General features: G+C 40.6%; 1 protein-coding gene across 1 annotated transcript; it reads left to right on the top strand.

Moving 5' to 3' along the window:
- On the top strand, positions 1 to 11,372 carry QDPR (quinoid dihydropteridine reductase). Its single transcript, XM_065837467.2, has 7 exons — positions 1 to 159; positions 272 to 364; positions 1,795 to 1,891; positions 3,483 to 3,623; positions 5,953 to 6,061; positions 8,473 to 8,556; positions 10,485 to 11,372. The coding sequence occupies exons 1-7, from the start codon at positions 73 to 75 to the stop codon at positions 10,588 to 10,590; spliced, it is 717 nt and encodes a 238-aa protein (XP_065693539.1). The 5' UTR covers positions 1 to 72; the 3' UTR covers positions 10,591 to 11,372.
- The last annotated feature ends 13,237 nt before the right edge of the window (positions 11,373 to 24,609 follow it).

The raw sequence follows: 24,609 nt of genomic DNA, 5'->3' as shown, positions 1-24,609 counted from the left end.
GGGCAGCCCGCATGCGCAGGCCGGGCGGCGAAGGCAGACGGCGCTAGAACCAGAGTGGAGCAGACAGTGGGCATGGCGGCGGCGGGCAGGGTGTTGGTGTACGGGGGCAGAGGGGCGCTGGGGTCCCATTGCGTGCGGTACTTCAAGGCCAAGAACTGGGTAAGCGCTGGGTCGGAGGGTGGCGAGGCGGGGAGCCCCGCCGGGAGGGCGCCCCCCTGGGGGGCGTGCGGGAGAGCGGGCCGGTAACACGCTGTTCCTCTCGCCCCGGCAGTGGGTGGCCAGCATCGACCTGGCGGAGAACGAGGACGCCAATGCCAGCGTGGTGGTGGGGGCGACCGACTCCTTCCCCGAGCAGGCCGAGCAGGTGGGTCCGCGCCGGGGTCTCCTGGGCCGGCCCTGCCCGTTGGTGCTGCGGCAGCGGTGCGTTCAGCCTCGCTCCTCCGGGTGTGCCTCCGGTCGGCCGCCGCTGTGGCAGCAGCACTGAGGTGGGCGGCTGTGGGGGTGGGTTTGTCTGGCGGCGAGAAGCCGCTGGTGTGGGAATGAGGAGCCCGGCCAGGGTGGCCCCGCTGCCAGAACTGTGGCCCCGGAGATCCCAGCTCCTGCTCATTGCTTCATTTTATAATTGCGTTTTAACTGCATGCAGTCATGAGTATGTATAGAAGGAGCCTGATCTGGGGTTTTGGAAGTTCAGCAAATAAGGCAGTTTTGCATTATTTTTCTCTTGGTGACGTGAAGAGTCGCAGACTGAATCAGATGAGTGTAATGAAAATGAATTAGAGCACCTTAAAATGCAACACTTGTTTCTAGTGTCCTAACTGTTAAAGGTGTTGTGTGTGGGTAGCTGGTATACTCAAAGCACGGCAGCCCTAAACCCCGATGGGATCCCTAGAGAATGCACTGGTTTCTGCAAAGGTGCACATGGGAGAATTCAAGCTAGCCAAAAACTGGTTTGCTTTATTCTCAAGAGATAGGATTTATTTTATTAATTTTAACTTTTGAACCTATTTCTGTTATTGATAAATTGAATCATCAGCCAACATGTTTTCTTTATATCTACACAACTCTGAAGACTCTTAAAGAGTAATGTAGAATATTTACAATGTATTTTTCAATGCTGAACCTTTGTGAAAACCAGTGGATTTTTTTTTCTTTTGTTGAGTGGTGGATTGCTTGCTTTTGACTTTGGCAGAGAAAATTCTTGGCCAACAAATTCATTACCAGCTCTGAAGTCTGATACTTGAAAGAGAAAAAGAAACTGGATATCTAAAAGTATACCAACTCAAATTTAGGGTCCAGACTTGAACCCTAAATATTGTTGTGGTCTATATAGGAGCAATAAGAAGGCTAATCTTTAGGTTTTCGTTTCTTGTGCTGTCATCAAAAGTGGCACCATTAGTCCTGGTCAGACCCAGAGTTTCATTTCCCGTATTAAACAGCACCATACCCAGAGAAGAACCTGTCAAAAAGTAAGTCATAAATAATAAAAATTTTTGTTAATTACATAAGGGTCAGATCTTTCAGTCCTGCTCAAATCAGTTATTTCCAGTGATGTCACGCACTGTAAGATCTGACTTGAATCAGTCTGACTTTCTTTTGTAGTTATCTTTCAACACAATTTTGGTTTGAGTTCATAGATCATAAATGTTAATCTTCTGCAACTGTTTAAATTGCTGTGTGCTGTGTTACTCAGCTACATAACTGGAAAAAAAAAGTAACTTTAAGGCAGTCTTGATATTTGCTCCTTTACTTTATCAGTTTGGTGTTTTCAGTATGTTTTTGTTCTATGTATTGAAGGTGACAACAGAGGTTGGAAAACTTCTTGGTGAAGAAAAGGTGGATGCAATCTTGTGTGTAGCAGGAGGATGGGCTGGAGGCAGCGCCAAAGCTAAATGTAAGCCTTTGGTACATGCATGCCACTGAACACATGAAAGAAATCTGAGAGGAATCCTTAAATATCATGGTAATAAAGATACTTGACTTTGTTGTTCATCCCGAGTCCAGAAGAGGATGTGAGCATAAAAGTACAAAGTAGCTGAGTCACAGTGCATCTTAGTGCTTCTCTGAATTTTTGTTGTCTGAAATTTGCACAGCACTTAGTATACTCAATAATACTTTTTGGTGCACCAGTTTTCATCAGAAAAACGTCACTGCGCTTTTTGAAGGAGTTTAGCAGTATTATCTATGAACTAACTTTTGCCGAGTTTACCTGTCTTAGGCAAGTTACATAAGACTGTGGCTGGGTAGAAACTTCAATGCTGTTTTCTAATTCATCGCGTTATAAAACCTTGGTTGCCTCTTGCAGTTCTCTGAGCTGTTACTGTGCAATACAGTATTGGAAGGAGCTGTTTAATGATCTGAGATCATGCTGCAGCAAGAAACCTTCAGTTAAAAAAAAAAAAAGCTTTTAAACATATAATATTCAGAATGAAATTTTATACTTTACCTACTAGTGTAGAGATAGAAAAAAAAAAGCTGAAGTAAATATGGCAAAGGTGTCTTTTTCTTTCCTCCTTCGAGTTTGAATATTACAGGCAAAGATTTACTTTTAGATAATGTGAAAAGGCATACGCACACCACAGTTGCATTACATTAGATTGTTGTAAGCATGCACCGTATTTTAAATAAGGTGATTTATCATAACCATGATTCGTAGTAAAGTTATTGGTAGGGTGGCAGGATATCTTGGGATAGGTGGTTGGCTTATGTCGCAAAGTTACTTAAGCTTATTCTGTATTGTGTCATGGAAACGGTTCTTTCTGAATACTAAAATCTTTGACATGGCTAGTTACTGTGTTTCTTCTTTTCCTGTGCAGATATTGATGATATAAAACACTGATGAGAATTCAGATTTTGCCCCTGGTAGGCTGCCTTACCAGAGTTTGCCCTCCAGTACGCGGGGACGCTGGAGTGCGTGCTTAGTACAGTGCAGGTGCACGCATCTTTGATATTTCATATCAGCATACCACTGTCAGACAGAGTGTTTCTTTATTTATGAAGTAATCTGGTGATAAGATGTTTTTTGTTCAACTCCTTTATCTCTCGGAGTCTTCTCTCTGCATACTAAAGGAGTGTAGCTCTTTTGCAGCCAGTGAGGAAGTTCTGGAAAGAGACAGATCATGCTACTACAAGGTGAGATGAGACTAAGGTGAGAGTTTTGAGATCCTTGATGTAGATCTAAGCAACCCTACAGGAGTTTAAAGTATTTGGAAATCTTTGAACCGTTCATGGAGAGATAATGGCACTGTTTTTTATTTCAAGTGGTGAGAAAGCAGATTATGGCCTAGAATATATGCTGTAGAGCTGAGGGTGCAAAGCTCGAAGAGAAGTGAGATACAAAAGACATAAATTGATACTTTACTCAATGTGGAGATAGAAAATGGTAAAATGCATGTTTTCATAGTCCTGTTGCACTCTGTGTGACAGTAAGGAAATTAGAAGCCTTCTATCTTTTAGTTAATTTCACTAATTCTTTTCCTAATCAGCTTTATACAGAAACTGTGATCTGATGTGGAAGCAGAGCGTTTGGACATCAACTATCTCCGGCCACTTAGCCACAAAACATCTGAAAGAAGGCGGCCTCTTGACTTTGACAGGAGCTCAAGCTGCTTTATCTGGAACCCCAGGTAAAATGCAACACATAATTGCTGGGACATCTTTTAGTCTGAGAGTTCTTGTTTGTGAAGCAACAGTTTAATTCCCCAGTTTCTTGACATCTAGTAAAAATGGAAAATTGCTGCTAAAACACTTACAGAAAGTGTAATTTTATGGGTAGCAACACTGCATCTCTTAAAACTGCAGTCCAAACAGATACATTCAGTATTTAAATAATATTTGACATGCCTTGGTGGAAGGTACTTGACTAATATATTATACAGTAAATAGTGTTCATGAAATAATGAAGAATAGAAGCACACAGCAAGCTATAAGTACAGTGCTTAAGGAAGTTAAATCTGTTTGTGTTCTGAAAAGGCAGAGTCCTTAATTGCTTATTTTTTCCACTGGTGATGAATCAGCTAATTCTGATAAATGTGCCTGTCCTCTTCATGTTCCGATTCCAGTCTACCTTTGCTTCAGACGTAGATAAGTTTGTTGACCTTGGCTTTGCCTTCTACTAGCTATTCAATACAAACTTTGAGTTTTTTCGTCTTGCTCCTCACCATATTGGTCTGCATGGAAGAAGAAATCTGGGAGCAATTTAAAATTAACACCAAAAATAAGGCACCAACACACATGCCCACAGGCAGGGAGAGGAAAGGTTGTAAGACAAATGCTCTTTATTTCACATTCTTTTATTAGTGTGACTTCAACAGTATTTTGATGAGACACAGATACTAAAATTTTAAAATGTTATAAAATTTATGAATGTTCCTGAAAGCTGTGTCTAAAACTGTTCAGAAAAAGTATGCTATATTTTCTAGTTAATGATTTATCTTCTGTGACCACAGTTGCATCTAGCATAGTCTGAAGATAAAAGGCTTATTTCATGAGAATAAGCAGATAAATAATTTCCTGTGTACTACTGACTGACCATATACAAATGAAAAGATGTGAACTCTGGCAAACTTTCATGGTTTTTGTTTGAATGTTTTTGGGAGGTAGGGACCACCACACAGGAATTGAAGCAATTTGCTTTCATGTTTTGAACTAGCTGGTTTCAAAGACTCTGGATTTTTCTGAAAAACACAGCAGTGCTTTGGGCAAACACATGCAACTTATTAACATCAGGAAGAATTGGGAAAGAGTTGTTACTCAACTTTAGCAAATATAACTTGTTACGCTTGTTAATACCAACCATTATGGAAGGAACCATCTTTTTCTTGTTTGCTCTTAGTGTGTTTTTTTTCTTTTTCTGTGTGAAAATGTTGACTCACATAATGGAAATTAAATAATACCGAAAATTTAATAAAAAAAATTACAGAAATAGTCTGACAGTGGCTAAGAAATGTAGAAGCATGAGAAGGTTTAAGAAGACTTGGAACGTTTGATTTCGACAAGAGGGGAATGATAGAGATGCAAATATTTTTATTGTAACAATGAAATATGTTAGCTACTGCTGCCTGAGATTCCTCCACATAAAAACAGATGTTATTTAACATAATGGAAGCACTTCTACAATGCAAAATTATCTTTGTAACTTTGGTAGAATATACTTCCTCAGAAACAGTGAAAAGGAGTTGTGTAGTTATATAGATGGGTAGAAAGGCTTCCAGTTGTAGTAGACAAAATACATTTGTTTTTTTCTTATGTGTTTAACCTGTGTCTGTACTGCTTGGCAGATACATACCATGAGACATCTCAGACCTGTAGCACCCTGATTGTCTTCATCTTGTACCTGACCAGTATGCCTTCTGCTCTCATTCCTGTTGGTCTTACACTACTAAATACTGCCTGCCTAGAAAGCAACAGCGTTTAGGAAGAAGCTTTACCTGCAGTTCAGTCAGTGGTTTTCTACTACAAGGGGTTTTTTTTTGTAGTTTTCTCCAAACGGCCTGTCAGACTTGGGATGTTGACCAAGTAAATTACAGTTCTGGAGAGAAGTGGGTCCAAACCTGCAAATACTTCAGGCACGTGATTAAAATTAGTGGATGATTGCCTTGTTAAAATCCGCGAGCATCCTCACGCTTGCTCTATTAGATTTGTAACGTTAGCCACCCATTCTTCAGGATACGTTTAGGTACATTAACTAGATGTACTGGATAAGCTGCTTTATTTCTATAGTGCTGAGTAAACAGAGTTCTGTGATAGTTCCTGGATGTCTAGTAAGAGCTTTTTGTTTTTTCTTTTTTCTTCTAGTATGTATGTTTTGATAGGTTTTAAAAGTCTGATTCTGTTCTGGCTGTGGTAAGTGGTCTTAAAGTAATATTAATCAAACAATCTGAGGTTCTATTATACTCATGATGATATTGAAAGCTGTTTTGATTGTGCTCTAATTTGCCTGTTTTTAATTATTAGGGATGATTGGCTATGGCATGGCCAAAGGAGCAGTGCATCAGCTTTGTCAGAGTTTAGCTGGTGCCAATAGTGGCTTGCCATCTGGTTCTGCTGCTGTTGCTGTTTTACCGTAAGTGGTTGTGTAGTTGCCTCTGCCTTTGTTGTTTTATTTAATTACTGCTGTAACCTGGAGGTACACGTGTATGCTTGCAGCGTCCTGTTCACAGTACACAAACAGCTTCTCAGCCTTATTTACAGTTTCACAGGGAAAGGAGACACCTTGAACATATAAACACAATGATATGTAAGTCACCTTAAAAATGATTATTTTATTTTCTTTTCCCTTACTGAGCAGTAGTGGATGTTAGGATTGTAATCAGCTTAACTATAGCTATGCATTAACATGTGATTATTTTTTTTTTTTTCGGTATAGACAGAACGTTGAAAATGAAGTGAGCTATTCAGCACAGTGCTAGACTGTGTGATAGTAGTAAAACAAAGGATTACTTGATAAGTGTTGACTTGGTTAAAGATGCTTCTTCATAAAGCGCTGCATATCTATGATCAGTAAAATTAGGTCACTGAGGATCTGCGAGAAAAAGTTTAGCTTGTATTTGCTTGTCACAGCTTCCTTTTTTATGAGGAAAACTAGTAAAAAGTGGGTGGCCTAGTAGATCTTTACTACGTCTAAATTTATCAGTTCTGCTGCTAAAACTTAGAATTATTTTCCTTGCCACATCCATATCTAGTTCAGGACCCAAAACTTAAGACTAAAGAATTCTGTAAAGGGATTTGGAACACCACCTGAATTCTTCCTGCTTTGTTTTTCTCATATACACACTCTCATGCACACTTCTGCAGGTCAGAGAGCAGTGGCATTAAAAATGTTTGGAGACTTAACACCACCTTCTACAGAGCTTTACAGACAGATACTGAGATCACTGGACTTTTGGGCATTCTGCACTTGGATAGTTCTCAAGCAAAGCTCAGTTAATTTTTGAGAGGGTAGTTGTACCTTGGATTGTCAGCTGTATCTCAGTAAGGGGGTTGTGAAAAGTTCACACCTCAGTATCTATGTATGTAGCGATGTGGTGGGTTGACCCTGGCTGGATGCCAGGTGCCCACCAAAGCTGCTCTGTCACTCCTCCCCAGCTGGACAGGGGAGAGAAAATATAATGAAAAGCTCATGGGTAAGGATAAGGACAGGGAGAGATCACTCGGCAGTTACCGTCACGGACAAAACAGACCTGGCTTGGGGCAACTAATTTAATTTCTTACCAATCAAAACAGAATAAGATGAGAAGAAATAAAACCAAGTCTTAAAACACCTTTCCCCCACCTCCACCCCTCCCTTTTTCCTGTGCTTGTGTGCACTCCTGATTTTTCCACCTCCTTCTCCCAAGCAGTGCAGGGGGACAGGACATGGAGGTTGTGGTCTGTTCATCTCACATCATCTGTACTGCTTTGATCTTTTGAGGTCCCTTCCAATCCATAACATTCTGTGATTCTGTGATTCCCCTTCACGGGGAGGAGTCATCACGCTCTTCTCCTGCTCCACCTTGGGGTCCCTCCCAGAGGAGACAGTTCTCCACAAACTTATCCAGCATGGGTCCTTCCCGCAGGCTGCAGTTCTTCACAAGCTGCTCTAGTGTGAGTTCTCCACAGGGTCACAGCTTCCTTTGGGAACATCCACCTCCTCCAGTGTGGGGCCTTCCCTGGGCTGCAGGTGGACCTCTGCTCCACCGTGGACCTCCGTGGGCTGCAGGGGAACCTCCGCTCTGGCACCTGAAGCACCTCCTGCCCCTCCTCTTCCACTGACCTTGCTGTCTGCGGAGTTGTTTCTCTCACATATTCTCACTCCTGTCTTCTGACTGCTGCAGGTTGTTATGCAGGTTTTCTTCTCCTGCTTCTTAACTGTATTATCCCATAGGTGCTACCACCATCACTGATGGGCTCGGCCTTGGCCAGCAGCGGGCCTGTCTTAGAGCTGGCTGGCACCGGTTCTGTTGGACATGGGGGAAGCTTCTAGCAGCTTCTCACAGAAGCCACCCCTGCAGCCCCCCTGCTACCAAAACCTTGCCATGCAACCCCAATACAAGTGTAAATATATATCATCAAAGTCAAAACTTTGCTTGTGCATTTAACCTCTGCATTTGCAGCTGGCGTGAGGCTATTTGAAAGCATGGATTTGGTGCACGTGTGCCATGCCGTATGCGTGAACAAACATTTTACTGCCATTCCCTGTCTGCATGAGAGAGATGGGAAGGGAGCCCTGGGCTGAGTGATTGTCCTAATGGGCTGAGTGATTGTCCTAATGGGCTGGATGTCATCAACAAGTCAGGAAGGTGAGGGGTTACAGGTTGGAGCCTTTGATATACACTGAAACTGATGGCTGTGTGTTGTTAACAAATGCAGAGGATGCAAGGAAAATCCATACCACATGGTATAAAAGTTGAGCATATGTTACAGCAAAGAATAGAAGCAGGTGGTGCTATCAGAAACATGATATGTAAATAAAAAGCTTATCTTTTTTAATCACAGGGTTACCTTAGATACACCAGCAAACAGGAAATCAATGCCTGATGCAGATTTCAGCTCCTGGACGCCCTTAGAATTCATTGTTGAGTGAGTATCTGTGTGATAGCTAAGCAGTTCCTCATTGTCCTTCTTGCTCTGCTGCATCTCATTGCATGTTCTTTCAAAATAGCTGTCTTGGATTGGGTGTTTTTTTCCTCCATCACCCCGCTGTTGTCTCTGTTTCTAAATCACGTTGGGTTTATTGCACAGGCTTCTTAACTGGAGAAAATTGGCCCAGCTCCATCAGCTTCAGCATCTCTATACCAGTTATTCCAACAAGGGAGATAGCCTTAAGCAGTTGGAGGCCACAGAATCTCATAAAGCTTATAGATAAATTAAATTGCAGACAGCAGATGCAGGAGACAGTAGTCTGGTTTAAAGGTAAACTGCAAATAGGCATGTAAACTTTGGGATTTTTTTTTTCTTTTAAACTTTTTACTGCCTAGTGTATGGTATGTTAGTTCAGTTCTCTCAGCTGGCAAATTTCCTGCTCTTGCTTAGAAAAATTTAGTACAGTTTGTTGGGTTTTTTTCCCCATCATTCACAAAGGCTTGTCCAGAATGAAAGTGCAAAATGCTGAATTTTCGACTGTGGCTTATTTAACAGCAGGCTGAGATTATAAGGCATACTGTTTCTAGTTCCTCTCAGAGAAGGTGAAGCGTAAGTGCTGCTTTCTGTGATATGATGAGGGGTAGCAGAGGTTGCAGAGCGTGAGCTGTCAAAAGGAAGCAAATAAGGACAGAACTGTTGTCTCTCTGAGGAAAAACAAAGATGGATCTACGTTCATACATTGCAAAGGGCTTTGCTCTTACATGTTTAAAGTCTTTTGGAACTGGCACTGAAATGGCTGATTGTTCAGAGTAGTTTTGTTTCCTTTTTATTTATTTATTTTTTTTAAGTTGGTTGTCAGAGTTGGAAATGGTTTTTGTTGCAAGCCTGTGCAGCTGTTTGATGTGGATCTTTAAAAGGACCCCATCAATTGAATTTTTTTTTAACATTTTAGGTCAACTAAAATCTTTGTTATGTTCCAGAGACTGCTTACCCAGATGTTGTGGTTTTATGAATCTGTATTTTAATTTTAACTTTTAAGCATTTTTCCTTATGGGAGAATTCGATTGATTGGTTTGTTTTGTTTCTTGGGTTCTTATTCCATAAACTTTAAATCCAGCTTTGAAAACAGAAAATCTCCCTGGCTGTGGAAGAAAAACAGCCAGTGGTGTTAAGTGTTGGTAACATTGCATCTTGGGAAGTATGCTGGAAATCTTTTTCCATATGGCACTTGAATTTTTTGCCCTGGAAGTCATTGTGTCAGATTGCAGCATGTTGCAGTGTGGCAGTTGCTATGTCTGCAGTATAGGAAGGGTTGATGGACTTGAAGAACATGCTGCACTTTCTGTAATATATTTTAAGTAACGATTTTGTATTACATTTTGATAAGGAGTGTTCTGGTGTGCTACCTAGAATGAGTCCATCTTTACTCCACATCAGTTTACATGTCTTAAGGCTTCCTGTGCTTCTGTGAAGACAACTTTCACAGTTAAATGCTTGAGTGTTACAATGGCCTGTTGGCAGAGTAAGGGGTTTAGCAACTCTCTTTTAGCCGTAAATCCATGTTTCTGATATATACTACGAAGGCAACTTAAGTAGCCTCTCCTTTCTCTTTTAATTTTTTAACTTGAAAAAAATCTTGCCACTTTGACATTTTAGGTCCCTGGCTTTTTCTTTTGAGATGATCTGAAAATCTTGCGTGTGCTGTAAAGCCCTACAGATTTCTCTGGGCCTCTGTCTGGCTCTGAGGATCTGAATCCAGTGATTGCATTGCTAGTTTTCAATATACAGAGAAATCTCTAGAGAGGGCAGTAGGAAAAGAAGGAGAGTAATAGACTTTTATTTTATGCTTCCTGTCAATATACCTGATAGTAGCATTTATTTTTCTCCTCCTTCTCACTGTCTTTTATCCATTTATTTTAAAACAGAACCTTTTATGACTGGATAACAGGAACGAATCGACCAAACTCAGGGAGTCTAATCCAGGTGATAACTAGAGGAGGGAAGACTGAACTAGTTGCAGCACATCTTTGATGTCAGTCACTTAAGACAGTGGAACTTCGGCAAAGGAGAAGCTGTGGAAAATCTTGTCTGCCAATATAATTTGGATGGTCTTCTGTATACAGTGATCGTACTTATGTCATTAATGGAACCACATTTCAAGTAACCAGATTTCAAGTAATGTTTCTGTGCTGTCATTTGTGAGCTATCAGCATTTGTTTACTAACAAGTATCAAGTAATTGTCTCTAAATGAAAGTCACAGGCTTTAAAGTCTGTAGATATCCTGATTATGAGAACTTCATGTCAACTTACCTGTTTTCTCTGAAATGGTAATTGTGTTGAATTATGTCATGTAATCACATATATAATAGTTGGATTTTTTTTCCTTGGTCATTTTAGTGTTTCTGGCATCTTATTGTGAATCTTGCAGTAGCCTGTCTTTGAGAATATAACGCTGCCTCTGCATCTTATGTTGGCTGTAATTACGGGAAACATTGCAGTCCCATATCATGTCCTAGTATCGTAACATTTTTCTTGTGAATGTTCCACTTGAGTTTGTGGAACTGTATAGAGATCACTCACTTGAGAAGGAGTTCCTAATTTGCCTTACAGTTTATAAGCTGCTATCAAGCCTACAATTGTAGGATAAAACAGTCATTCTGCCAAATGATTAGTATATCTTTGTATTAGTTGTGATGTTTCTTCGCTTTTCCAGAAAGCAAAGTGCTGCAAAAAAGTACTAGAAAAAGCATACATGCATTTATATTTTAATATGGAACTTTTTGTGCTAAATAAATGTATATTGTTTTATGTACCAGGCTGTCTCTGTCGCTGTAATCCAAATATCTGGATAACATTTAAATCGATTTAACTGAACAGCAAGTGGCAAAGGACTTCATTTTTTACTTATTTCCTTCTGACCATGCCATGTAAAATACCTTTCTGTGGTGGGGATGCAGAAGAGCTACTAGCCCTGCCTAGAGGCAGCCCTTCTGCTGGAGCAAGGGTTCTCTTTCATCCAGCTACATTATGTGGAAGCATAGTTCGGTTGTAGACTGAAAGTATTGCCTATTCTGAGCATAGGCGTACATGGAACCAGTCTTGTCAGGTTTTTTGGAACATCTTGAAAACAATTGAACGTGTGGAGCTGTAGGTATGTCCTCTCTTTGACTTTTTTTATTGACTTCAGGGCTGTGTTGGGGAAGGATTTACCACCATCAGTCAGAGACTCTTTCGCCTCTTCCCACTAGGAAAAGCTCGCGTATGCCTGTGTCAATTTTAACATGGTCATATGGTTGCATGATTGCCTTTTTTTGGTATGACTGTCAGTTTACTTGTTTTGTTTTGCTGGATGTGAAAGTGTAGAGAGGAATTTTTATGTCCTGTGAAACCAGTCGAGAACTGTTGATTCATGAAGCTGCTTTTGATTTTACATGGAAGACTTGCAGCCATAGTGTTTGACCAGCAATTTCTACAGGCTCAGAGTACAGACAAAAACTGCAAAGTGCTGATAAGGAATGAAACACAAAGGTGTTGTTCAATTAATCTGGAAAAGGGAAGAGCTAACATACAGCTTACATGATTTGGAGGTTTCCCTTTGCCAAGCTAGCTGAATTTCCAAGTTGCTTTCAAGTTGTGATGTGTCTTTTTATAAACATCTATTGAATTGTGCCTCAGAAACTCCCTAAAGAGCAGATAAAACTCTTGAATTGTCAAGGGAGCATGGCTGGGATTCCAGATGTGCGTTTCTACAGCAGTATAAGAGCACAAGGCCAAGGACCTAGCAGACTATGGCTTATGGATATTTTTGCAGAACCTGCTCTGGCAGAAGATACCACAGCAAATGGGACTGAGATGACCAGAGAATCTTTTATTTGTTAGTGGCTTCAGGGGCTTTTCAGGCATCTTTGATAGATCATGTGAGTGTATGTGGACATCAATGTTATTATTAATAACCTAGTGGAAAAGGCAAATGACTGGTGATCGGTCATAACAAATTAAGTTGAATGTTGTGACTAGCCAACCATGAGATTATACAGGAGGAAATGGGGGAACCAGGTTTAAATTTTGGTAGAGAACAGAAGTTCAAAATAAGACAATGAGGTGCAATCCATGCATTTCAGAAGCTTGACAGATTCAGTCTTCTTCACTAGAAAGACCTGGTGGTCCTGGTAGGAAAACCTGAGGCAAATCTTTGGTTCTGACGTAGAAGCTTCAGGTGCGCTCTGCCTGTGTCAACTAGAGAGAGAGCCTTCGAAGCAGGGGAGCTGGCGAGAGGGTCACTAAGCTTGTGCAGACCTGACCTGGTTAGTTGTCTCCTTCCATGTCATGTTGAATGAATGCACCAGTGCAGGTCTTGCAGCAGGACAGATGTGTTAGGACAGTGTTGAACATGAAGCAGTGCTGCCAGTCTATCTGTGTGGTTGTATGTGTCCAGCTGCAGGTCCAGTCCTGCTTCAGCGCCTCACAGGGATCTGCTCTGCAGGTCTTGGCTGCTCTCACCAGCTAATTAAATGGAAGGATGCAGTTATTGTAAGACAGAGTAGCTGTATAAACCCATGAGATGGAAAAAATTTATATTGAGTGGAATGTGAACGTAGTGACAAGAACATTATCCTCAGCTGAGCTTTCCTTCTTCCACTCATGCTTGAAGGGGGAAGAATGGTAGAAAACATGACCAATTCCTCTGTTCCAAAAAAGGGTGTCTATCCCAGTGTCCTCATTCAACTTGTGCCCACTGGGTATGAAGTGGTAATATAGCTATTGGAAAAAACAATTTGTTGACTGTAGTAACGTAAGATTTGTGAAATATGCTGTCAAACAGTGAATAGTGTTAAAACATAATCGTGAATGGAAGACTGTTAACTGGATTATTAACTTTTTTTCAATTACAGGTATGAGTAGAAAGTTATGAAAATGACATTATTGAAGCTTGAGAATGAGAATGAAGGTGTTGGCAAGCATATGTCAAGCTTGCTGCTAGAGGTGAGAGATTTAACCTGGGGAGTTTGGAAAAGAGGCTTTATGTGACAGTTTTATCCTGTGTCTCTGCAAACTTTATTCCAGTTAAGTAATTGTCTCGGGGAAAAAAGGCCACCCTGACACTGCAAACGTGAGCTGCCTGGCTGCTTCAGTGTGCCTAGAGATCTGTTGGTGTTGCAATGAGGAGTAGACATGTGGCCTGTGGGAGCTGCAGGGGGTTAATCCATACTAAACACGCGGTCCATACAGACACACACACAACTGGAGACTGAAGGTCTGTTGTGAAGATTTTCATAGAATGGTTTGGGTTGGAAGAGACCTTTGAAGGTCACTAAGTCCAACTGCACTGCCATGGGTAGGGGCAACATAGTGCCTCTTACAGAAATACAAGGCCTGGTGAATTTGTTGAGAACCAGCAACAACGATGTAATACTGTACAAGTAAGAAGTTTATCCTCCTTTAATTTAAGGAATGCTATATTTATTTATTTCTAAGCTATATTAAGCAGCTGAAGTTAACAATTTTTTCTTTAGGGCTGAACAACTGGTGTCAGATTAAAAAATTCATGTGCACGGATCCAGTTTAGTAAAACTTTTCTATACAACCTCCTTTCGAAGATGCAGGCTACTGTTTATTAGAGTTTGGTGAGGTCTGGGGAAAAATAAAACACAAATCATGCCACACAGGTAAGTCGTGCTCTTGCGCTCTAACCCATTTGTGCTTGACATTCTGTTTTTCACAGGAGTAACAGCCTACCTCATGTTGTTAGAAAAGTGATGTTTTCAGACCCAAGACAATGTGCTTTTGAAAACATGATGCAATTATATGGTGCATCCATACAGGCATAGGTACAGATACCCCAAACTCAAACAGGGGTGGCTGTTATGCATTGCATCAGATATGAACGTGCAGAGATGAGCTGTGGCTCTGTCAGAAAGCCATGGCAGCAAGGACAGGTCTGCTCTGTATGGTTTTTTTTTTTCTCTCCTACGGATTTAGAGAAAGTAGATTTTAATAAAGCACAAGTAAGTATGAAAGGCGCTTGTACAGAAGAATAGCAGTAGTATCAATACAAATCCAAAGACTCCTGAACACTGGGCAAGAAGCTCTTTTCAACAATTTAAGCGCAAGTGGGTGAGAAACAGAGCTGCTGTTCAGACTGAGGCCGCCCTTCTCCAAAGCCTGACCTGTGCACGGTCCTGCTGCTTTGCAAAACCTTTGATTCATTCCAGGACTGAGTCTGCAACTGTTTTTAGATTTCACTGTGAAGTGAAATTCACATATTTTATAAACAGGTTTAATTAGTTTTTCAGAGTTATATTTTTGTGAGAAAATTTGTTTTCTACCAATTAGGTACTAACAATTTCCACAGAATAAAGGTTTAAAATGACACTCTGTATCCAAGGAAAGCAGATGTGCTGTAAATACCATGGAATAGTTTCCAAGGATGGTGGTAGATGAGTCATTCAGTTCTACAGTAACCCAAAATTGCACTTTGAAACCTTTGTTGAAATAATTAATTATGCTCAACAAGCACAGTTTTTTTAATTATGAAATGAAAATCACCACCACAATAAAAAGTAACATTTATTATCTTGTATCTTCTTCTTCATATTGGCTCAGTGGAAGAAAACAGACAGGGACTGTAGTAGCATACAGAGATGCTCAGACTCACCCTTGTAGTGTTGAGCAAGGTGAGAGGGAGGCAGACATCTGAAAAGCACTGCAGAGGTCAATAGCAAATGTCACTTGAGATCTAGATCGCTGTCACACTGTCATTCCTGCGCTTCCTGAAACACTATGTTCTAAAGGGTTTGTTTTATAAATACAGCCAGTCTCAACACTGCCTGCGAGGGCTCTTCGAGGCTCGGATCACGAGTCACACGGCTGAGCTGAGGTTGATCTTCAGGAATGCCAGTAGATGGCAGAGACTTCCAACACACTGGGGAGATTTCTCTCCTGCTACAAGTATGTAACTGCAACTGCGTTCTTTTGGGCAGCACGGATTTGAATTGTGCCACAGCCTCTACTGAGAGGCTTGTTCTCCTTGCTTGCTTTATTGCCCGCAATCCAAGCTTTCTGCCCTTTCCCACACCAAGCACCTGCAGCCTATTATACACACTACTTCAAGAAACTGTTTCATCTGTTTCAAACAAAAAAATATCCCAACAAACAAAACAACACCAAAAAAACCCTCCCAAAAAAGAAGGCCAGTCTGTGAAGGGAGTCCCACAGCAGGGTGTAGCATTACTGTTGACAGGTTATCAGCAAATGGGTTGTCAATCAATACCCTGTCACACAGCTTTAAGGGTTTGGACACAACAGGAAGGGAAACACATTATTTAGCTTTTGTACTGCACATAAGGATTATAAGAATTTTCTAGCCCATCAAAAGAACCAGCATCTATTCAGACCAGACTAGAATTAACAACTAGATGGAATTTGGAGACATAAAAATTAATGACTATGAGATTTTGAATGTGAAAGATTTAACTCCTTTGCCTGTGAAATGAAGGAACGTATAATATTTTAAAAGTGTTATTTAGGAGGAAACAAGGAATAGCAAGTCACATGACTATAGTTTATATAGCTTAATATTCATTATCCAGTGCCTACTGTAGATAGGAACTACACCACTGATCACAGTATTTTCCTTGTATGAACTTCCTCTTAAATACTATTATTAGGTATGTATTAGGCTATTTTTACAAGTGGAAAGTACAGAAAAAACTTAAGATTGGAGCTCCTGGTTTCTGTTCCTGTTTTGGCTACTACTATGCTGGAAGACTTCAAATATGTCTCTGCATCCTTGCCTCATATCCCAAATACATATGAGACCATTTTAAAGTGCTTTGAGATCTACTGATGAAAATCAGAACATATAATGAAATACAATTATCTCTTTGTGAGTGCAATAAGAGAAGCTCAAAATACCTCTTTTGTCATTGGTCTCATTGAAATTAATGTAAAATTGTGACCACAAGCCTTACATCTTACTGAGAAAGGACTGAGGAAATAATGCACAAGTTAGCATGATGGTTGGGGGTGCTTGGATGTCCTGTCTAGATTGTGCTTTTGTCAAGAAAGGTTGGACCAGATGATCCTTGTGGTCCCTTCCAACATGGTATTCTATGATTCCGTGGTTAGCTTTTCTATGTAAGCCCAAACACAAACATTGCCTGGAAGAAAAGAGTATCTTTGACCCCCAAGAAGGTATTTTTTCTGGATTATTAAGATCCTTCTCACATGCTCAGACTACCAGATTTTCCTCCATCTTCCATGTGAAGAATGACCAGACTCTTAGGATGCCCAGCTGGTAGTTATCAAAATCAGTACATGCTGCCCTGGACAGCAGGGGATGGCTATGTATTTCCAAAGTAAGAGCCTCATGCATACAGTATTGCACTAACCAAATGAAGCAGTCCATCTAGCAGATGTTAATGACCTACTTTACCCACATTACCTCATAAATAGCTTTAACTTGACTAATTTTTGTGAATAACAGATTTTCTTTCTCCTTACAACCTCCCCCTGCCCTGCTAAACTCCCTGTTTGCAAATGTAGGTCTATCTTCAACCAAAGTGTTACCCTGCAAACTTTTACGCCATCTATAGAATCATATATAGCTACCATGTGGGGAAAACACACTATTAGCAATATAAGGCTACACAGATGCATAAAATCTTGTATCCTCCCCCCTCCCCAGTCTCAGCTTCCCTTGTTTTCCCTGTGGAATACAGTCTCACAGCCTGAATTTCCTCAGAGAGGTGTCAGGCAGTGTAGGAGGTTGAGGTACTGTGTGCCTGATGGTTTTCTGCTCCGCTTCCCCTACTGGTTTTCCTACTGTTCTGTTCCTTGGTGGCCCTGTCCTGGTGTGGGACATCCCTGAGGGAGCCATGGACACCCCACAGTGGCATCTCTCAGGGGACCACAGCTGTGTTCTCCTGAGGGATGTTGCTGCCCTGCTGCGGGGTAAGCAGGGAAAAATACTGTGGGCAAGGGTCAGAAAACGACCAGCTTGGAAGGAAAAGGGAACAGAACAGGTAAATTTGTGTTGAACTTTTGCCACCTTGCCACGGGGGGGTGTTGAAAGGCTTGTCTGATGTGACTGCAGGCACGCACCATGCTCCTGCTGTGGAGGGGTTTTGTCTTCATCGTGCTAGTAGAGAAAAAGAGCATAAGTCATGCTTAGCATACAGATATCTCGAATGTGGTAAAAAAACCCATGAAGGTCATCTGGAAGATATACGGGGGGAAAGACATGCTATTAATGATGTAAGAACCATTTAGCCAGCATGAAGTCATGTATTCACTGAAAACATTTTTTTCTGGGTGTTTATTAGAAAGGGCCAAGCCGTGTGTGCCCGAACAGCCATCAGATGGTATAAAATGTCACTTGAAGGGAGGGTTTACTGGCTCTTGCCCCAGGCTGCTGCTGGGCAGCAGGTTCTTGGCACAGGGCGGTGGGCAGGACGAGCAGTGCTGCAGCTGCCCAGGTACACGGCTTCTGAAGCAGCTGGGCGCCAGGCTTAAATAAATGTGTAAATTGAAAGCCACAGGGGTGGATAAAACTATCTTTAAGAGAGTAAGAGTTGAATTTTCAGACAAAGTAATTATTAATTCTTTCATGAGGGTCTGCTACCTGTTGAAATACAGTTAAAAATTGGAATGAAACAGGAATTGTCCCTCATGAAGTGCCCACCATTCATTGCTAGGGGGGGCTGGATGTTTAAATCAACACCTTCTTCTTAACCATTGTGCTTTTAGTTATTAACTTGACAAAAGCACTGGACTTCAGATGTGGGGGTACACCTGTTTTTCTAACTTCTGGTCTTGGCAGTTGTTAAGTGGTGGAAGTTGATATTTTCTATTCAAAAAGAGATACCAGGTACATCTGCTACAATAGAATTACTTGGGTTAGCACCCTCAGGATTAAGGCTTTCTAAAAGCTGTAGCTAATTTGAGTTACATTCCATCATTTAATGCATTAATTTCACCTGAACTACAGTCAACAGGGAACAGACAAAAACAGAGCAATTGCTTTGTGTGTGGCTGTATTTTGTGGATTTCATGCAGGGACTCTAAATACAGCTAAATGTGTCATGATTAGGAAAATTCTTAATGTTTAGAGGTTTTTTTTTCCTATATTGATTTTTCACTGAGGGTGGCATTTACGGGGTAATTTTGAAGTTCAGTAGGCAAAAAGGGGGATTGATCCTGTTCCACTTACTCATCGTTAAACTTATTATTCTTTGTCCTATTAATTTTTTTTTGAGATCTCAATCAAAAACGCTTTATGTGAGGCTTGATTCCAGCCACTGTGATTAGAGGTTGCTTTGTATTGCTGAGCAAAGGGGAACTGTTAACAAGAGAGGGTTTATGGTGTGGGTGAACTAATGTGAGAGCTTTAGAGCAATAGTTTATGCAAATGGAGAATAAGTGGGAGCAGTACTGGGGAATGATGGTGATACTTAAGACTGGGATAAACCAGAGAGGTGAAATGAGCAAACATGGACATGATGAAGAGGGGGATTACTCTTCAAATATTGAAGGTAAAAATATGAGCCCAGAATGCTAGTGTATGGCAAGAAGGGGAGCTGTGCAGCACCCCTGTTTCCTTGTTGAGTAGCAGAGCAAACATATGGTTGTACTAGCACTAATTGGCAGGGTATGATGTGAGGGTATCAACATCGTACACAAAGATCAGCATTCCAGGTAAAGACGGAAATCGTGGATTTATGAACAAGAGAGGAAAAAGGGCTTGAGAGAGGTGAATTTTGAGTTAAGAATAACCAAAGCAGGCATTAATATCAACAGGTAATTTTCTTCTCTTGCTTGCTTCTTTCTGGGCTAAGGAAACTAAGACTCCATGTGTTCTTTATGCAGTCATGAAAATATCAACCAACATGGTCAGCCTCCAATACAATGAAAATTATCAGCCAGGTGATAGAAACAATGTACCTGTTCCCATCAGAAAAGAGAACATTTTAGCCCTAATTAGTATTTCCTGAACAAACAAGGCTATTTTTTCTTGCCAACTTCAGAAACCAACCCTCCTTGTAGTAAATCAGACCTCTTAAATGTGTCTAATGAATTAGACTATCTGTGTTTCATATGTGAGCAGAACAGTTAGCCATTTTGATGGGAAGCTTCTCCAACCATACAAAATGAATATTAAAAGACAATTGGGTGCTTATTGGCAGCATAAATTGTGATTTGGATTAAAACATATAATATGGTCTCATCCAACCCTAGGGAAACAAATGGCTTTGAATTCTACATCCTTGTGCTTGTACCAGGAGGTGGCACACCTGTAATATCACCGCAGAAATAGAAATGTGGTTCTTTTCACTGTCAGGATCTTCTGTTACCCCAAGCAGTTACAGTTTCTGTGGGGAAACTAGAGGTACAAACAGGACTTAGTGGAAGCAGCGGGTGAGAAAGAAAAGATAATGACCAAGATTGGGACACTGTGATGTAAAAAGTTATTTGGCTAATGGGGAGGGAATGTGGAAAATGGAAGATAAAGTCTGGGATTATTCTGGAGTTGGAAGACAAATCTATGATTTTCCAGCACAGCCTTCTTCCACCCTCTATGTTCCTGATTATATCCAGGCAGCCTCCCTATTCTTTCTTTTACTTACTTTTACCTTTGCTTCTCTGCATCCCTCTTTTATTTTAAGGAGTGTAAGAGATGAAGTTCAGCCTCCCCTCAGCTCTTCCCACTTTTCAGAAAATACTCAGATAACTTCTCATAACCAGTCTGAAATATCACATGGGGAAGGACTCTGAATGTAGCTATCAATACTTCAGTGCCTGCATTGGTGACAAAACTGGCGTTTTGAGTTGATAGTGCCCTGAGAAGAATGTTCTCTACTGCTACTAGCTTAATAACCTGATGCTGTGAAATGTTTCATGGCAAGTGCAGTGAAAATGAAACTATGAAATGTCCTGTTTGTTGCTACTCACCACAATTGATCTTACTATATCCAGAGCCCTGTCGATGTAGCTGTTTGGAATCATTATTTGAAACCCAAGTTGTCTTTCATTCATTGAAAAATTAATGTTAGAAAACTAAACATATAACTTTAAAATTTTTGGCTAATCAGATGGTTTTTTCTCAAATGAACTAGTGTAAGATAAAGTTGATCTTAAAAGTTTTGAAACAGATTCTAGCAGTGCTAGTCTCATACCTGCAATTCTTTTAATCCAGTGACACTAACTTCAGGCATGCTGAACTGAAATGTCTTTGAAAAGGTATAGTTCTACCTATACAAATCCCTGAAGTCCCTATAGGTTCTAATCCTGAATATAGTTTAGTGGCCTCCACTGTCACACAGTCCAGCCAGATATTCCAGACTGCAATACAGACTAGTTTTAAATTAACCCAAGTGTGGCGAGAGTACAGGCATCACAGGTCAAGCTTCAGCCTCAGCTATTCACTCCACTTAGAAATAGTTTAAAAAATAAGAATAATGCACTTGTAATCTTTGTGACTAAAATGCCTCTCAGAAGCTTAGGCTGTTCAGAAAGGAATAGGGCCGAAGAAAATATACTTATTCTGCTAATTTTCATTTCATTTACATTTGACAATGAGTGTTTCAAGTTAGTGTGCCTGTTTCTGTCTCAATCAGCATAGCTCTTCCTTGCTCTTTTAGTATTTGATTCTTAAAGTCTTTCCCAAAATGTCCCATTCTGCCTGCTGTTGGTATCAGGGCACCAAGACAGATGGACTTCGGCTTTGGTGCAATACACTAGTTCTTACATTTTTTCCTTTTTTACATCTTGCTACTAAACTGACATAGGTTCAACCTGGAAATTAGAATAAGACTCTGGTCATTAGATCTATGAGGTTTTGGAACAGCCTTCTCAGTTGAAATGGAGAAGGGCAAAATACTGCCCTGTTTTTGAGATGGAGCTCAGTAAATTTGTATTGCATGATGTGAGCATGTGTGACTTGAGGGACAAGGCTTGCTAATCCTGGGAGCTGTCTTCACTGCAGTGTTCCTTACGAAAAAACCCCACAATGGTCTGCTCCTCAGGACCCTCTTTTGCACCTCTGGAAACCAGCAATAAGGTTGTTTAAATATGATGAAATGAGTGCTGGCAGTGGAGATAGCAACAATCTGCCTTTCTCTTGAGGATAAAACAAGAAGATATATTCATTTGATGGCAGATGTCAAAAGTCATGGAAATTACAGATTAAAATCATTTATGTGGGAAACAGACTTTACATCTCTTGACTTCTATTTTGAAAGAGTGTCACATTAATGAACCATCATCTAAATGCATCATGGGAGCACAGGATATAAGAAAAGCTGTGCACTGACAGTGACCTACATCCTGGGGCATACCGAAGCCACAGCCACGTCAGACAGGATCTTCAGATTGGCCATTTAACTGTCAGCCACATGATTTGTAGCTGGCTGGAGTAAGGATTAAAAAGCCAGTATTTCCATTAATATGTAGTATGTTAGACACACATAGACAGGGAAAAAAAAAAAGGCAAAATAAATATGCAGCACTGAAGTTTTTATTCAAATTGTAACTTGAAAATGGGGAATTCCCACTCACACTACCCATTTCTCTAATTGCAAACTTTTAGGAATGGGTCTCTTTCACTTCCGTTCCTCTGGAGGAAACAAATCCTGCAGATATGAAACACAGATTCAAAATACATAAAGAGAAGCACAATATCTCCCTTGCATATAGACTGTCAACTCAAACAGGCAGAGACTGATCTAAGGTGGGAGTCATTGCCCATTAATAAGCTCTGGTCCTTGGAAAACATGATTTTTAATTTTTATTTAATTTTTATTTTAATTTTTATTTTTTTTTTAATCTGGCTCTTTTTTGTCTTTGAACTATTTGAGGTGCTTCCTGCTGACTTTCCTCAAGCACATCAGCATGAACTCTATGAACAGTGGCTGCTTCCTCCTCCTGGTTCTGTTCTCATGTCATGGGCTGCCAGGCAGAGCTGCGAAGGGAGGGGAATCAACAGCAACCAAATATGTTTCTGACTCTGCCTGCTGAGGAGAGAGAAACTGAAATGCTAATGTGATGTTACACCATGTCTGATGTGAAATCAGTACTGTTTCTTTTCAAAGAAAACCTGCTCTTTGTTCAAGAATGGTGGGGAGTAGCCATTGGTGTGTGGGCTGACACTGAGGAGCTGGGAGCACAGACAGCTGTTGTACTGAAGACCAAACTTGTGGACCACTGAGACTTGCAGACTAATTAGTCAAACTGATCAGTTTAGAGGAGACATTTCTATGTTATTTTGATATGTTATTGGTGATGATGCACTGATTTCAATAGCATGTCTCTTGTACCAATGGAGTAAACAGCTGTGTTGTATTTGGGTAGCATGTCTTGTACTTCGTATTACAGGTTGAACTAGTTGTTTTTCTTAGGGCAGGGGATGGAATTCAGAAAAAAACCAAAACAAAACCAAAAACAAACAGAAGAGCTGCAGTAGTTAGCAAAATCCATTATTTAGCAGATCTTGCATTTCTTGATGAAACAGATCTGCTGTTGCTGGTGTTACGAATGATGGCTCACAGTCATAAACCATTTCACTTCAGATGATTCAATCACAGGTGAAGTGTGTCCAAGTTATCTGCACCCAGTCCTCAAGGCTAGGAGCTCTGATACTTTGTTAGTGATTCTTTAACCGTCACTCCCATTAGCAATAGCCTGAGAGACAGGCAGCAACATTTCCTTGCCCCTGCCGTACACAGCCTTGTCAGACACAGCTACATGTAAATTATAGCCTGTTCTATGAGGCTAAAATTGCCCTCTAGCACAGCACTCTGAGCCTTCGTTCCCCCTCAAACGGAGATCCCTACAGTGCATGAATGGAAATGAAATTGCCAAAGTGACAAAACCACAGTTCCAAATGGTCTTTATATTTACTTAATCTGAAAGTTGTGCTCATCGTCTCTGCAGGTGGATAGAACAAGTGCTGGTGTGAAGACAGGATGGATGAATCTGACGATGCAATGAATTAGGGGAGTACAGGAGGCACCACCAATAGCTCTTCAGTTTAATGATCAAGTAGCCCTGATTTCTTTTCATAATGTACAACAGTAACTCCCTACCTTGCTACAGACTATTCTTTTCTAAACCTGCTTGGTGGGAAAGGATGGGACTGGTGGTGGGTAGATGTTCATCTTGGACTTTGTTTCTTAGAGACTTACAGGGCTTCACTACTCCATCCACCACTTATTTTTTCTTCTAGGTGTACTTTGTAATATTTGCACAGATGAAATTTTGATTCTAGACCTTCTTGAAATGATTCGGAGAAGTTAAATCCTACTTGGATACTATCACTTTATGGGAAACTCAAAAATTTCATTGCCTTGTTATTTGTTCAGTTACTGATGACTCAAATGAGCTTTCATTTGGTGTGTGTTCTAGTATACTACCATGCAGCATAAGGAAACCTTGGATCTAATCTAATAATGATCAGAACCACCTAAATGTCAACCTATAGGCATGTGTTTATCAATTAAAAAAACCCAAGACATTAATTTATGTGTCATGTGGCAGTAAAAGTATGGAGGGAGGCAAACAAAGAGGGATCAGAAGTGCTGAGTTAGGTGTTAAATGGGAACTTAATTTATATAACCTATGATAAATGTACTATATTTCAAAGCAATAATTCATGACTGAAGGTTCACTGATTATTTGGGAGTTAGACAGAACCAAAGCAAGAAGCTTTCTTCAAAGGTATCTTAGAAGCCCAAGCTTGAGACACAAGTCTTTGACAAGGATTCCATCAGATCCTGTAGCGAGTGGTTCTGCTGTTGATACAAAAATAAAATCACCAATTCTCATGTGAAAAGTCATTCTCTAAATAATTTAAACATAATGGCAGAGTCCTATTTTCAGGAGTACTGAAAGATTTCAAAAAGGAGATGGGTCCATGCACACAAATTGATACTGAAAGCTTCAAGTTTTATTTTGGAGATCTAATTATTTGTCTCAAATGCATGATGGAGCAGCGGTGGATGTTCTGATTTGGACACCTCCTTTCTTTAATTATGTTTACTAGTTAACTTGATCTA

Source organism: Patagioenas fasciata, chromosome 4, assembly GCF_037038585.1.
Source record: "Patagioenas fasciata isolate bPatFas1 chromosome 4, bPatFas1.hap1, whole genome shotgun sequence".
NCBI lineage: Eukaryota > Metazoa > Chordata > Aves > Columbiformes > Columbidae > Patagioenas > Patagioenas fasciata.
Note: the sequence above shows the minus strand (reverse complement) of the source record. Positions and strands in the feature narration are given on the sequence as shown.